General features: G+C 64.3%; 1 protein-coding gene across 1 annotated transcript in view; it reads right to left on the bottom strand.

Annotated features, from left to right (window-relative positions):
- Positions 1 to 4,354: 4,354 nt before the first annotated feature.
- Positions 4,355 to 13,856, bottom strand: part of LOC135894921 (syntaxin-binding protein 2-like) — a gene marked incomplete at its 5' end in the record, with an annotated part of 37,877 nt that continues 28,375 nt past the window's right edge. The window contains 11 exons of the mRNA XM_065422975.1: positions 4,355 to 5,276; positions 5,844 to 6,001; positions 6,465 to 6,550; positions 8,623 to 8,712; positions 9,213 to 9,319; positions 10,542 to 10,680; positions 11,022 to 11,102; positions 11,821 to 11,886; positions 12,393 to 12,450; positions 13,270 to 13,377; positions 13,522 to 13,652. Of these exons, the coding sequence (XP_065279047.1) occupies positions 5,197 to 5,276; positions 5,844 to 6,001; positions 6,465 to 6,550; positions 8,623 to 8,712; positions 9,213 to 9,319; positions 10,542 to 10,680; positions 11,022 to 11,102; positions 11,821 to 11,886; positions 12,393 to 12,450; positions 13,270 to 13,377; positions 13,522 to 13,652 (1,104 nt within the window). The remainder of the gene's footprint in view (positions 5,277 to 5,843; positions 6,002 to 6,464; positions 6,551 to 8,622; positions 8,713 to 9,212; positions 9,320 to 10,541; positions 10,681 to 11,021; positions 11,103 to 11,820; positions 11,887 to 12,392; positions 12,451 to 13,269; positions 13,378 to 13,521; positions 13,653 to 13,856) is intronic.

Genomic DNA, 13,856 nt, shown 5'->3' on the forward strand with positions numbered 1-13,856 from the left:
CCTGATTTGGGGGTCTTTTTCTTATATAGGCTCCTATTACCCCCCACCCCCTGTCCCGATTTTTCACACTTGCTGTCTGGTCACCCTACACTGGTCAGAGCCAGCGTAGCAGGGAGAGGGGATACTGGGCTGGATGGACCCATGGATATGTCCCTGCTCTGTTTAGGAACCAGCCAGGGTGAGTTTCCCGCAGGGCAGAGGGAGGTGAGTGGACCTCCTTAGTTGCAGCCTGGGGGTCTGGCTGTGGTGAGGGGGGTCTCGGGCTTTGGGGGGGTTCTCTCCAACAGGCTGTCTGTGTAACTGATGCTGATCACACTATGCTGCCCCCTTCTCAAAGCCCAGCCCAGCCCTGCACAGCAGCTAGTGCCCACCCAGTAATGAGATTTAATTTTGGGCAATGAAATGCCACTAAAGTGGCGGGTGAGCCGGCTTTGGGCTGCGCGATAAGATGATAAGCAGCATCACATGGGCTGGTTGCATAGTTGTGAACTTGGGTCAGGCCGGTCGCCTTCCCCGTCCCCCGCCCAGCCCCGAGGGTTGCGGGCCGATTCTGGGGAGGGTTGGGGGACGAAGTGCTGGGTCCCTGCCCGGGAGAAGGGGTGTGCGCTGGACATCATTCTGGGATCGCTCAGCCCCCAGCATGGCCAGGCCCAGGGCAGGGGGCACCAGGCTGCAGTCCACACCCACAAGGGATGGGCAGGTTGGGGGGGCAGGGCTGGCTCAGCCTGAGTTTGGTTAACTCCAACCTTTAGACAGTACTTGCTCTAGGGCCCAATGGATGCACCAGTGCTGCCTACAGGAGGCACTGCCACTGCCTGGGGTGTCACCCACCCCCACCTCCCACTGCCCCACCCCAAATCACCCCCTGATCCCCCACCCCATGCACTGTATACAGCTTGCAGTTACTGTAAACCTCTCCCCCTCCCTGCTACCCCCATTGTCTCCCCCCAGCCCTGCTGTAAGCCCCCCAAGTCACCCCGCTCTGCCCCAAACACTCTCCTTCCAGCAGGGTCTGCATGCAGGTCTCTGCAGGCTGAGCTCTTCTGCAAGCCTGGTGCAGCCTCTCCCAGGCTGTCGCCCCCATGCCTGGCCCTGGGTCCCAGCTCCGCCCTAGTTATGATCCACCCAGTCCAGGCCCAAAGGTCTTGGGGGCCCTGGCACAGCTGGCATTGGGAGGCAGGGGCATCTTGGCAGCCCATTCCCACCAGCCCCCAGGGCTGGGACCAGCACAGTGATCAGCTCCTCCAGGCCCACTGCATGGGCTGATGCATGCAACCCTCTCCAGCTGCCCTCACCAGGTCCTGGGGCAGAGCATGGCAGAGCCAGGGCAGCATCCTGCCCTCTGTCCTGAGAGGGACTGGAGGCTGGGCTTGTCTGCCGGATCCACCCTCCTGCCTGGCACCGACCAGGCCTATGGCTGTCTGTCTCAGGCCTGCACCACCCTCATGCTGCTGGGGGCAGGGCTGAGGGGTACAGCGTGTGTGGCTGGGGTCCCCCTTGCTCAAGGTGCAGGCCCGGGGTGCACACAGAGCCCCAGTGGCAGCCCAGCTGTAAGGGCAGCCATGGTGGGATCTGGCGAGCCCACAGTTGGGCAGGTGTCTCTGCTGGAGCATTTTAATTCCGCGCCCCCAATCCGCCACCCACCCGCCTGGCAGCCGTGCAGCAATTAACCAAATGGCTGTTAATTGCGGCTGATAATTCCCCACAGGGATCAGGGACGGAGGGCTCCGCAGCAGAGCAGATTGGAGCTGGGCCCAAGTAGCACATCAGAGATGCCAGGGTCTCTCACCCCGTCCACAGTAGGCACAACGCTGGCAGTGCTCATTTGCCCAGAAGGGAGAGAGGAGCTGGCCCAGGGGGCAGGGGAAACAGGGCCTGCTGGGCTCGAAGGGACTGACCTGTGCGAGGCACATGCCTCAGCAGGCTGAATGTGAAATTACGAGCAGGGGTATGAGGGGAAAGGAGGATGGGCAGAGCAGGGGGCGCTGGGAGACAGGACTCCTGGGTTCTGTGCTGAGCTCTGGGAGGGGAGTAGGGTCTAGGGGTTAGATCAGGGGCTGGAAGGCAGGACTCCTGGGTTCCATGCCCAGCTCTGCCCCTAAATCCATGTGAGTCACTCCCATTCTGGGTGCCTGTTATTGAGGTTTCATGTCACACGGGTGCTGCTGGGCATTTTCCAAGCCCCCTGGGGGGCTGGGATCATCTTTTGCCAAGCCTGGGGCACTCTGAGGCTGGCAGGTGCTGGGAGAGCCATGGCAGGGTGCAATGGGTAGGGGTACAGGAGGGGTGCAATACAGAGTCTGGGCTGCAGAGGGTGTATGGGATGAGAGTGCCTGACCTGGCTGGTCCCCCTAGTGCTGCTGAGAGGAACTGCATTTTCTCCTTCTGCCTGTCTCCCACCCAGGGCAGCCCCCAGGTGGGCTGGGAAGCAGCCGCCTGCCCTCCCCTCTCCTCCCACCTGTGAACCAGCCAGGGGCACTGGGCTTGAAGGGGTGCTAGCCTAACGTGGCGTAGGCCAGGCCCAGATGATCACAAACAGGGCGCGCCAAACCTGGCTCAGCCCAGGCGCCACCCCATCCCCATGGCTGCATGGCCAAGTCAGTGCCCTCCTGCCCCATCCCCTCCTGCCTGCAATAGCAGTGCTGCCCTCCCCCAAACGGTGGCCTGGCTGGGACACTGCAGGTCAGCGAAGGGATCACAGGCAACCAGGGCCACTCAGTGACTCGGTGCATCACCAAGATCTCCCAGTACCTGGGTAAGGCAGGTTTGGTCCTTGGAACAGCACAGCTCACAGGCCTGGAGCTTCCCTCCCAACTCATGGGGTGCGCAACCACCTGTGGCTGGCGGTGTGCCCCCTGGGCACCAAGGGAGCAGGAGGGACCACGGCTCGCGAGCAGGTTGAGAGAAGAAGTTGAGGAGAAGGTTGAGGAGAAGTTAGACATACATGGCCAAAGGTTGAAGCCCCAACCCCCTCCCCTCATGACTGAGGGGTCTGATCCCCCACCACGGGCATCCCTGGTCTGGGCCCTGATCCCCCATATGGTACTCTCCGGGACCTGGGGCAGGTCCTTGACCTGGCACTGGTCTCTCACTGCCTGCAGCTGGTGGGGGGTGGGGTGGGGCGGGGCTGCTGATGACGCTAACCCCCATGCCTAGTGACTACCCAGGCAGGGCACATTTCCCTGCTGAGCCGGGGGAGCAGGGTGCAGAAAGGGTAGGAGAATGGGGCTGTCGCACAGCCCCTCCTTGTCTCCTTTCATCTTCCAACGGGGGGGGAGGGGCTGGAGAAACTGCCACTGCCCCCTCAGCTGCTGGCACAGGCTAGAGGGTGCCAGAGGGGAGGCCTGGCTGGCGGGATGAGCCTACAGCAGCTGTTCACACAATGCAGGTGCCAGCGCAGGAACAGGGCCCCAAGGGCTGGGGGCCAGCAGCAGCCGGGGTGGCGGGACCTGGGGCAGCTCTAGGCACAGGAGGATGGAGGAGGTGGGGGTTGGGGCAAAGGCCAGGCCCTAGAGGGGGAGCAAGGAGGCAGGTGTTTTGTCCCAGATCTGAGTGGGGCCAGGTTAGACTCCAGCTTGAGGGCTGGGCCCTGGTGCTCACTCAGTGCCTGCCCCAACCCCACACTTGATGGGGACTCTATAGCCGGCTTGTGGGGACTCCTGGGGCTCCCTGCTGGTCCCTCTGGCACACGGACCAGAGAGGCGGAACAAGGGAGTAGGGGCAGCGGGACACGGGGAACTGGGTAGGTTCTGGGGCACGGCTGGGTGAGCCAGCACTGCACCAGCAGGGGGCGTCCACAGGCCAGAACAGAGCTGCCCACAGGCCCTAGTCCAACAGTGAAAGGAGCAGCCACGTCCCCACCCTCCTTGGGGGGTGGGTAGCACTGGCCAGGTGACTCGGAGCCAGGATGCCTGGAACCTGCAGCAGGGTCCGAGCAGGAAGGTGGGAAGAGCCCAGGGAATCCCAGGCCCTCGGCCACACACTCCACCCTGTTCCCTCCCTTCCCCCGCCTGTGAACAGCAGCAGAGACCTCGGCCAGCCTTTGGCATCGCACTTTATTGGCCCAGGCACATGCCCAGCAGGGCAGTAACCTGGGGGTAGGGCCAGCACGGAAAATACACACCTCTTTAATCGCTCTGGGAGGTCACTCCCGGTAAATGAGGTCACCGCTTTTACCTGGGGTCACTCCTGCCAGCGCTTTCCCCAGCACAGCCCGGCTGGCGGGCGAGAGGGAGGGGACCTCTAGGGGCCGGGGGATGCAGGGGGTGAGGCGTGGCTCAGGACTTGGTCAGACTCAAGGGGGCTGGAGCTGGGTGCCCCAGATGGAGCTGGGGCTCCAGGTGCCCAGGGGGTGGCTCTGATACCCAGGGAAAGGCACTGGGGAGCTGTCTGCCACTGGGCAGGGGCATTTGATCCAGGCCCGGCGGGGCAGCAAGCCCGGCCTGCGTCTTGTGGAGCCGTAGGTGCAGCCCGGCTCTGCCCCGCCGCTGCCCAACACTCTGGACGCGCCTTCTATGCAGTCCTGGCACCACCCTCAGTTACTGAGGTACTCTCAGGTGTCCACAGGTGGCCCCTGTCCAGGTAACGGGCCCAGCTGGCTGCAACTCCTACTATGGCCCCTCCCCCCTCTGGAACCAAGGTCCCCACTGAGGGGACAGGGCCGAGAGGCCAGGGTGCCAGGCTGTGGTGGGAGGGGTGCAGGGAGCCAGGGCTGGGTGAAGGGGGATGATATGGGAGCAGAAGGGGGGGTTCTCTTTAACCCTTTGCAGACTGGACAGACACAGCCTGGGGCGCAGCAGCTGGATCACATACCCGCCCCAAGCCAGATGCTGGTAGCAGCCTCTGCACACACCCCCACTGCTGGCAGCTGGGGGAGGGGCTGTGCTTTGGGTCCCAGGCAGGGTAGGTAGGAATGGCTGAGGCTGGTAGATAACAGAGCCTGACTCTCCCCCACCGGGGGCAGGGTGGGCACAGGGCACACAAGGTGGCAGCCCTAGGACCCTGTGCCAGAGGGAGGGAGTCTGGCCTGCCCACTGCCCCAACAGCCAAGCAGCCTGGGGGTCCCTTCCCCCCACCTCCTCAAGAACCAACACCGCTGCCAGGAGTAGGGAGGGAAGGTGCCTTGTTGAGAAGAGCAGGTGGAGTTGGGGGCAGCGAGCTGAGGGGGGCAGAGTCTCTAGGGGGTGGAGGCTGTTTCTAGGCCTCTGCGGGGGTTGCCTGGTCGAGGGCTTGGACGTCATCCAGGAAGCGCTTGGGGGTCAGGATGTGACTGGAACCTGGGGGGGAGAGAGGTGGTTGGCAGTGGTGGGCACAGTGGGGCGGGCATAAGGCTAGCATCACCATCTCCCCCATCCTTGCAGCTGGACCCTGCTCTAGTGCAGGGAGGGGAGGGGCTGTCTCCTGCCCCCCATCCCCCCTATCCTGGCACCACACCCCTTATGCTGCTGTACCCTACACATCCAGGCAAGAATCCACCCCACCCACTGACAGCGTTAATCACCCTTGGGTCTCAGAGAGGTGTGTGCAGGGGGTGAGCCATATACCTATGGGTGTTACTGGGGGTGTCTGACTGGGCCCCCCTACATGGTCCCTGGGCAAGGAGGGGCCTGGTGAGCCAGAGGCCAGGAGATCAGGTGGCCAGATACAGGCCATGTGGGGCTGCGGGCAGGTGGGACAAGTGCATCTGTTCCCAGGCCCCCGGGTGCGGGAGGACAGAGGGTGGCATAGGCGCCCTGCGGGTGCTGGGCAGGAAGTTCTAGGGTCTCCCCCTCCCAGGGGGGGTCATGACTGTCCCTGACCTGGGCATTCCAGCCACCCTTCCCCCCAGGGCTCACCCCACTCACCGATCACCACCTCCCACTTGCCCTCCGTGGCCTGGGTCACTTCATAGGCGCAGCGCATCTCAGACATGGACACCCCACCCAGCACGTAGATGATGAGGCGCGGGCCCGTCCGGTACTCGGCCGCTGGCTTGTTCTTGTGCCAATGCCCGAAGCGGGCGCTGCGGGGAGAGAGGGGCAGTGTGGATACCAGGGGCTCACTGAGGGAATGCCAGGTGGAAGAGTAGGCACTGCCCGAAGCAGGCACTGGGGGGGAGAGGGGTTGTGTGGATACCAGGGACTCGCTGGGGGAATGCCAAGTGGAGGGACAGGGCTTGGAAGAGGCTGGGGGGCAGGCCCTGCCCAAGGCAGTGGGACAGGAGACCCAAAGCAGGCAAGAGGGAGTAGGGCAGGGTGGCGGCGTCTAGAGCCCAGCGAGTCCCTTTCCTCCATCCTGGGCCCTGGTGTGTTGAGGGACTGCTGGGGTGCGGGGGACATGGTGAGAGGGGGTTAAGGGCTCCAGGCTGTTGGGCACCCCCCCCCCACCATAGAGGGCCGGGTCCTGGCCACGCACAGAGGCTCCTACACCCTGGGGTGTGTGTGTCAGGGCTCTGCCCCCCACAGCCCAGCCAGGCTCAGCCTTACCTGACAACAGCCTGGGGGCTGGCGGCAGGGACTGGGTCTGACACGAAGGGCCACAGCTTCTTGTCCAATTTGTCCTCAATGGTGTCCTGGGGGCGGTGGGGAACAGGTCAGCAGGGGCCAAGCAGCAGGAACCTCGGACATGGGAGCCAAGCCGGGCCCCATTGTGGGGAGGGGCTGGGAAGGCTCCTTACTGAATGATTGACAGTCCCTGGGGGGAGCAGCCTGGGGCCCCCTTTCCAGGGTGGGGCATGGGGAGCCAACAAAGAGCACGCTGACTCCTCCTGTGATGCTCCCCCACATCCCCCTCAGCTGCTCAGTGCCCTGCTGTGAACTCCCCACCCATCCACCGTTATGGGGAGGGCAGAGACCTCCTGCAGCTGGATCCAGGGCCCCTCACTTGGGGGGGCAGGGAGGGGGAGGGGAGGCAGGGGGCTGCCCTCAGTGCCCCTCCCTGCTGCGGGCAGATCCAGGCCCTGCCTCTTGCCCCATGAGGTGTGTCCCAGCCACGCAGGGGGCACAGGCTACAATACATCCTAATGCCACATAATAGGGGCTTTTACATTAATCTGCTGCGTTGAGTTGTACGGGGAAGCTTAAGGCCTGCCGAGCTGCGGCTGGCGCAGAGGGGCGGCGCCCCTGATTGGATTAGGCACTGTAATGAGGCTACCACAACTGCCTGCCCCAAAATCCCACCGTAGGAACCATCACAGCGCTGGAGCAGGGGTCTGGGAGCCCCTGCCTGTGATCTGCCAGGGACGGGGTGTCTGTGTGTGTGTGTGTGTGTCTGTCGGCCTGGAGGAGCCCCAAGCCAGTAGGTTGAAGGCAACTAAGTGTCCTCCTCCATCCCTCCCTCACCCCCACCTTCACCTTGAGGAGTGCCCCAGTGGGGGGCTTAGCCCCCAGCAAGGATGGGGGGAAGAAGTGACCATGTCACCTCTCACAGGCTAAGCAGGTTTGGGCCCAGGCAGCGCTTGGATGGGAGACCTCTAAGGAGAAGCCGCTGGGGGGGTGCTAGTGAGTCAGCAGAGGGTGCTCTATAACCCCAGTGCAGCACTAGGGGGCGCTATACTGCAGGGAGCGGGTGGAGAGCTCAGCAGGGGGCGCTCTCCCCTGGCAGTCAGTGACCAATTCGTCCTTCAGATGAATGTCAAACAGCTGCTCCTCACTGGAGGTTAGGACAAGGACCCTGCCAGCCATTCATGACAGTGTGCTGCCTGGATCCCCCGCACTTCCAGCCCCACACACTGATCACCTCCTGCCCTAGACTCTCGGGCAGTGCTGCTGTGCGGCTGTTAACAGCTGCCTGCCACTCCTCAGGAAGAATTCAGCCCCGGTGAGGGACCCCTGTATAAACCGCCCGTGCTCCACCCCAGAGGTGGCAGCATCTCAGCACCGGGTAAGACAACTCCCCTGCACTCATGTCTATGATTTAAGACCCCTAAGGATGGCAGCAGGAGAGGCCTCTCTGATGGCTCACATGGCTAGAGCCCTGCACGGATACAAAAATGTGGTTGTGCATCAACCCGCGATCCACTAGCCGTCTTTTACCTGTATCCGCATCCTGACCCTCAGCAGCAAGCCCTCACAAGGGCTAGCGAGGGGGGGAAGGGGACTTGCAGGGAAGAGGCAGCGCGAGGATGGGGACTGGGGGTAAGGGGCAGCGTGGAGGGGGCAGGGGCTGGGGGGAAGGGGTGTCTCATCATGTGCTGCTCCTGGGGGGGATCACAAGCAGCGACAGCACATGGCAGCAGCAGAGCACGTTGCATCACTGTGGGGTGGAGTGCCGGGGCCCCACCCGCCCCAATCCCAAATCCTGTTGCCCAGGAGCTGGTGGGGACGCTGGTGCTGCTCGAGCTGCTGGACAGGAAGCAGCGCGGCAAGGGGAGTGGGTGCCGGACTGCGCCGACTCCGACCTGTCGCCCAGCCACTGGCCCCGAGCATGCTGTGTGCCCCGGGATGCCTGAGCCGGACCCCGCGGGCCAGGCGCTGCTGGGGAGTAGAGCCCTGCACGGTTGTATCTGCAGCCGATTCACTATCCGCAGAAACAGATTTGCAGGGCTCTACACATGGCTGACCCCAAACCAACCCCTCCCGCTTGGGCCCAGCCTGCCAGGTGTGACCCCCCACCCCCAAGGCCAGGAAGCAGACGGCCGGGTACCTCCATGACGTCCTTGAGCCTGGGGGTCCAGCGGGAGAGCTGGTAGGTGGACTCCAGCCGCAACTTCCTCTCGGGTCGCAGCTGCCCACTCTGAAGGAGGAAGGGAGAGGGGGTGAGAGGCAGCAGGGAGGGGGTGCGGGGTGGGAACGGGGGCAGACAGGGAGAGCTCAGCCTACCTGAGTCGCTCCAGCCGGGCTGGCAGGGGAGAGACAGAGAAAAGAACAGAATGGATCACTGAGCGAGGGAGAGAGAGAGAGAGAGAGAGAGAGAGACTGATGGGAGAACAGAGCTGTTTCCCCCCATTCGCTGCAGACGCTCAGGCTGGAAGGACCACCCCATGCAGTGGTCACCAGCTCCAGCCCCCGGCGATCTGAAGGGCAGAAGAGGTCACCCCAGATGAGGAGTATCTGGGGGGTCACCCCCATATGGGGAGGGCGTCACCCCACTGTACAGGAGAAGAGGTCACCTCTGTGCTGGGAGTAGGTCACTGCCATAGGGGGCACCCCCAGGATGGCCTGGGCTCCCCTGTGCAGCACAGATCTGCCCCCTGCCATGGGTACAGCTGCTGGCTCCTGGCCCCAGTCCCTTACCCCAGGCGTGAGAGAGGTGCCCAGCAACTGCATGTTGTGGATGATGTTGCTCTGCTGCTGGATGTTGGCATGCTGGATCAGCTTGGTGAGGTTCTCCTCGCCCACACCTGCATGGGGAGAGACAGGTCAGCGCCAGCACCCCTGGGACGCACCCACAGCCCAGGCACATTCAGTCCGTGGCCCCAGGAGTCCTAGTTCCCTGATCAAACCCTGAGATCCTGCTCTTCCCACCCCTCTCAGAGCTGGGGATAGAACCCAGGAGTCCTGGCTCCCAGCCCCCCAGCTCTAGCCCACTGGACCCCACGTAGTTAATGATTGAATTCAGGTCCTTGCTGCTCCTCCCTCCACAGATTCTCTCGGGCGCTGGGGTCTCTCTAGCTCCCCCTGGCAGTGCAGTGGGAGCCCCCCTCCCCGATCTGGGCTCCCCCTCCTGCGGCCAGTCAGGTGCAGTGTCAGAGCCGAGGCCTGGCTCTTTAAGGGTGTGAGGCCTTGAGCTGGAGGGAGGGCAAACCTGGAAACCATTTACTGCTGCTTAGTGCAGATGGGGAGGCCTGGCAACTCCACAGCGCCCCCTGGCCAGGGAACTGGGCAGCCAGAGGAGCCACATGAGGGCACCCTGGCCTGGGCAATGGGTGCAGGGGCAATGCCTGAGCAGGGTTACAGGAAGGGCCCCGGAGCAGGGCCCTGCCCCACCGAGACAGCATGGGGCAGGAACCGATGGGGGAAGAGGGACTGTGCCAAGTGTCAGGGTGAGGGAGGTTCCCCAGGCCCTAGTGAGCTGGGGGAAGGGGCTGGATGCAGCAAGAAGCAGGGAGCTGGTACAGGGATAACACAAGGGTTGGGCAGGGAAGTGGTCGCAGGGGGCTCAGAGACAGAACATGGTATCTGAACAGCCTGCAGGAAGGGAGGGATGTCCCCCCTACCTGCGGAGAACGCGCCGTGGGGCCGCTCGGGGCATGCGTCTCCTTCCCCCCTCCCTGCAGAGAACGGGCTGGGGGGAGCGTGGAGGGCGGACACTGCTCGGAAGGCAGCAGCGGGCAGCAAAGGCCGCCAGGTCCGACCCCAGGGGGCAGTGCAGAGCGTGGGCGCGGCACACTGGCTGGCTCGCAGGCACCGAGAGGTGGGCAGAGGGGAGACAGGGCCGTAGAACCAGGCTGGACACAGGCCCCGGGAAGCGGCTGGCTGGGAGGCGCCCTGCATGGCTGAGGGACGTGCCAGTCTGAGCAGTGCTATTTCCCCCCAGCCCCACAGGCCTGGGCCCTGCCTCCAGGAGCGCCCCATGCAACAGCAGACCCCCCAGTGCTGCCCCCTGCAGGCCTGTGGCGTTACCGTTCTTCAGGAAGATGTAGAGCAGGATGATGCGGATCTTGTCATAGGCCTGCACGCTGGGGTCCAGCAGGACAGGCACGATGATCTTCATGGGGTCCTTGATCTTCTCCCCGTCCACGTCCGTCCCCATGGCCAGGTCCTGGGGGGGAGGGGGGCGCACACACAAGACCCAGGTCAGGCCGCTCCGCTTTCTCCCGCCCCCGCGGTGGGATGAGAGACGTGACGGCCCCACGACCCACAGCTTGCCTACCCCCTGTGCCAGGCCCCCCTCCTCCCTGGGGTCAGCTCCCCCTGGGGTGAGCAATGGGCCCCCAGGGAGTAACACAAGCTCCATATCCCCCTTCTGCACCCCCGGTTCCGGGGGGTAGGGGGGGAGGCTGGCCCTGGCTCCAGCGAGCCTGCGGGTCTGGGACCCCTTTCTCTGGGCTGAGTCCATGAGCCAGACTCTGCCCCCCAGCCAGGCTCTGCCCACAGACCCACCTGCTCCACGCTGCACAGCTTCTCCACCGTCCCTTTGAAGTGCCGCATGCAGTGCTCGGCCAGGTTCAGGTGCGTGGAGTACTGCGGGGAGAGACCAGGACAGGGGGGAGTTTACCGCATCACCGCTTGATCCAGAGCACCTGCACCCTCCCAACCCCCAAGGAGGGCCCCAATCGGCTGTGTCAGCCGAGTATATAGGGATTGTTTTGCCCAGCACTGATGTGCAGCCACCTCTGGGGTGGAGTGGGGCAGCTGGAGGGGAGGATCATGAGGAGGAAGCAGCTTCTAAAACAGACCACGGCTTCTCTGTTAGTCATCATGAAGTCGGGGGCTTGGAGACCAGCAGGTGTCGGGGTACCTGTGTCAGTGGCCAGGAGCTTTCTGTTGGCACATGGCCCAGTGGCACCAGGAGTGGCTCCAACGGGCTGGTTTGGAAGCCCACCAAGGCCCTCTCCCGAGAGCTGCAGCAGCAAGGCGTGGGCGTTACCCAAGGGCTGCCATTGCTGGGGCTAATGTGGCAGCTCTGGGCACTGACGGGCAGGCTGCTGCCCATGGTGCCACACAGCACCTGGGGGGAAAATGGCTCTGCCTGAAGGGACAGGTCAGCAGCTCATCAGGCAGTAAGGTGGTCCCATCACTGGGGCAGGGCTCCTGCCTAGCCCTGCACAGAGCTCCCCAGAGTGCCCTGCCCCCCAGGGAGTCCCTACTGTCCCTCACCAGCCCCACAGAGCACCCTACCCCCCCATCAGTCCCACTGAATGCCCTGCCCCCCGCCCACCAACAGCCCCGTTCCTGTTACCTTGTTCAGCTCTTTCTGGTACTGGGGCATCTTCTTCAGGATCTGGGACAGGTCCTTGATGTTGGCCTGGGGGGAGGTGGGTGGTGAGATCCTGGCCCCTCCCAGCGCACGACGCCCCCTTCAGGGCAGAGGCCTCGCCCGGGGACAGCTGCAGCAGTCCAGCCACGTGTTCCAGGGCCAGGGCGGGTCACTCAGGCCATGTTCAAAATCGGGTGGCACAGGCCCAGTGTGGCCGCGGCTTGTGTTAGACCTGCTCTTCCCAGGCCAGCTGGAACAAGCCGGGAGCCCCGCAACCCGAGCGCCCCCCCGGGTGTAAAGCGGCAGCGGGCCGGGGAGATGCCAGTATTGGCTCCCTGCAGCTCTCCCTGGGCGGCCCCGATCCTGCTGTCTGACCCCGCCTCTTAGCCCTTTACAGGCAAACCCTGGGAGCAATGGGACAGCCCCCCCCCCCACGTGGCAACCCCTCTTGGGGCAGCAGGGCAGCCTCCCCTCCCCATCAGTGGCTGTGGGATGGGCCCTCCCATCCCTCTGGGCTGGATTCCCCAATCGCTCCCCCCCAGCCCCTGTCGCACCTTGTCCGTGGTCAGCCTCTTGCTCTCACAGAAGGTGCGCAGCAGCTCGGTCACCTTCCTGCAGAAGGGAGAGGGGTCAGGCCAGAACCAGGCACTGCCTTGGAGGTAGAGGGTGCCCTGTCCTATGCTACAGGGGATGGAGCCCCCGCCCCACGGGCACCAGGGTTCTCTGCCTCGACAGCCTCAGATGGGGCATGTGGGGGGTGCCTCTTCCCAAGTTACCCCAAGGCAGAGAGTTCAGTGCATCCCTGGAGGCTCCTGGCACCCTGCTGGGGGGGTCTGGGGGCAGTGGCAGGCCCAGCAGGAGGTCGGTGAGGGACTCACTCAAGGGGCTGTGAGGTGCATGGGGAGATCCTGGGATCGGGGGAAGACAGTGTCCAGGGGGATCCCCGAGAGGCGATGAAGACAGTTGCTCTGGAAGGGAGCGCTCAGGGGTCCTTTGGGGAGAGGGGCTGGGTCCAGGGGGTCTCAGCACTCAGAGAGGAGCAGGTCTGAGGGACGGGCCCCAGCACTGGGTGGGAGAGGAGTGTATCCAAGGGGGAGTGGGGTTCCAGTGGGTGGGAAGGGAAGGGGAGGGGTGTGTCCGAGGGGGCCCCAGGGTGGGGAGGGGTGTGTCCGAAGGGGAAGATGGGGGAATTCCTGGAACTGAAAAAGAAGGTGAGAGGTGCGTCAACGGAGTGGAGGGCCCTGGGCGGGGAGGGGAGAGGTGTGCCGAAGGGGGGGTAGCGGGTCCCAGTACTAGGCAGGGCACAGAGTGGTGTGTTGGCTGGGGGAAGGAGGTGGGTTCTAGTCCTGGGCGGGGCATGGAGGGGGTATGTCCAGGGGGGATGGGCGGGGCACGGAGGGGCGTGTCAGGGGCGGGGCTGAGCACGCTCACTTGGAGACGTCAGCGATGTGCATGTGGCGTAGCTGCACCCAGAGTTCGTCGTCTTCGTCCAGCAGCGCCTCCTTCTCCCTCGAGTCGCTGATGCCCGTCGTCTCGTACCTGCAGGGGAGGGGAGACGGGGTCAGGCTGCGGCACCCCTCCCCCGAGAGCGGGGGCTGCGGAGCAATGCAGGTCCCTGGATCACATCCCCCCCCAGCCCGCCTGAGGAGTGCGGGGCGCCCCCTGCTGGCAGCCAGGCCCTACTTGTAGGTGTCGTTCTCGATGCTGAGCAGGTCGTAGGCCATGGCCTGGAAGGTGAGCTCATGCAGTAGTGGAGACACCAGGTCAAAGCTCCGGTCCACGATCAGCAGCTGAGAGCGGGCTTTGTCGGGGCCCTGGGGCAAAGGAGAGAGAGACCCGTCACCCCCTGCTCCGGTGGAGGGATCCTGGCCTGGCTCACACGGCACAATCCAATGGGCCCTGGTGGCCTGAAACTTCACCACCCGCCCTCTCTGCGGCCCAGCCCCCAACCCCAGGGGGAAGCCAGGAGACACCCCCCAAGCTAGCTGAGACGTGCCCTGGGGTCCCGCCCTGACCGA

This window comes from Emys orbicularis, assembly GCF_028017835.1.
Source record: "Emys orbicularis isolate rEmyOrb1 chromosome 19 unlocalized genomic scaffold, rEmyOrb1.hap1 SUPER_19_unloc_1, whole genome shotgun sequence".
Taxonomy (NCBI): Eukaryota; Metazoa; Chordata; order Testudines; family Emydidae; genus Emys; species Emys orbicularis.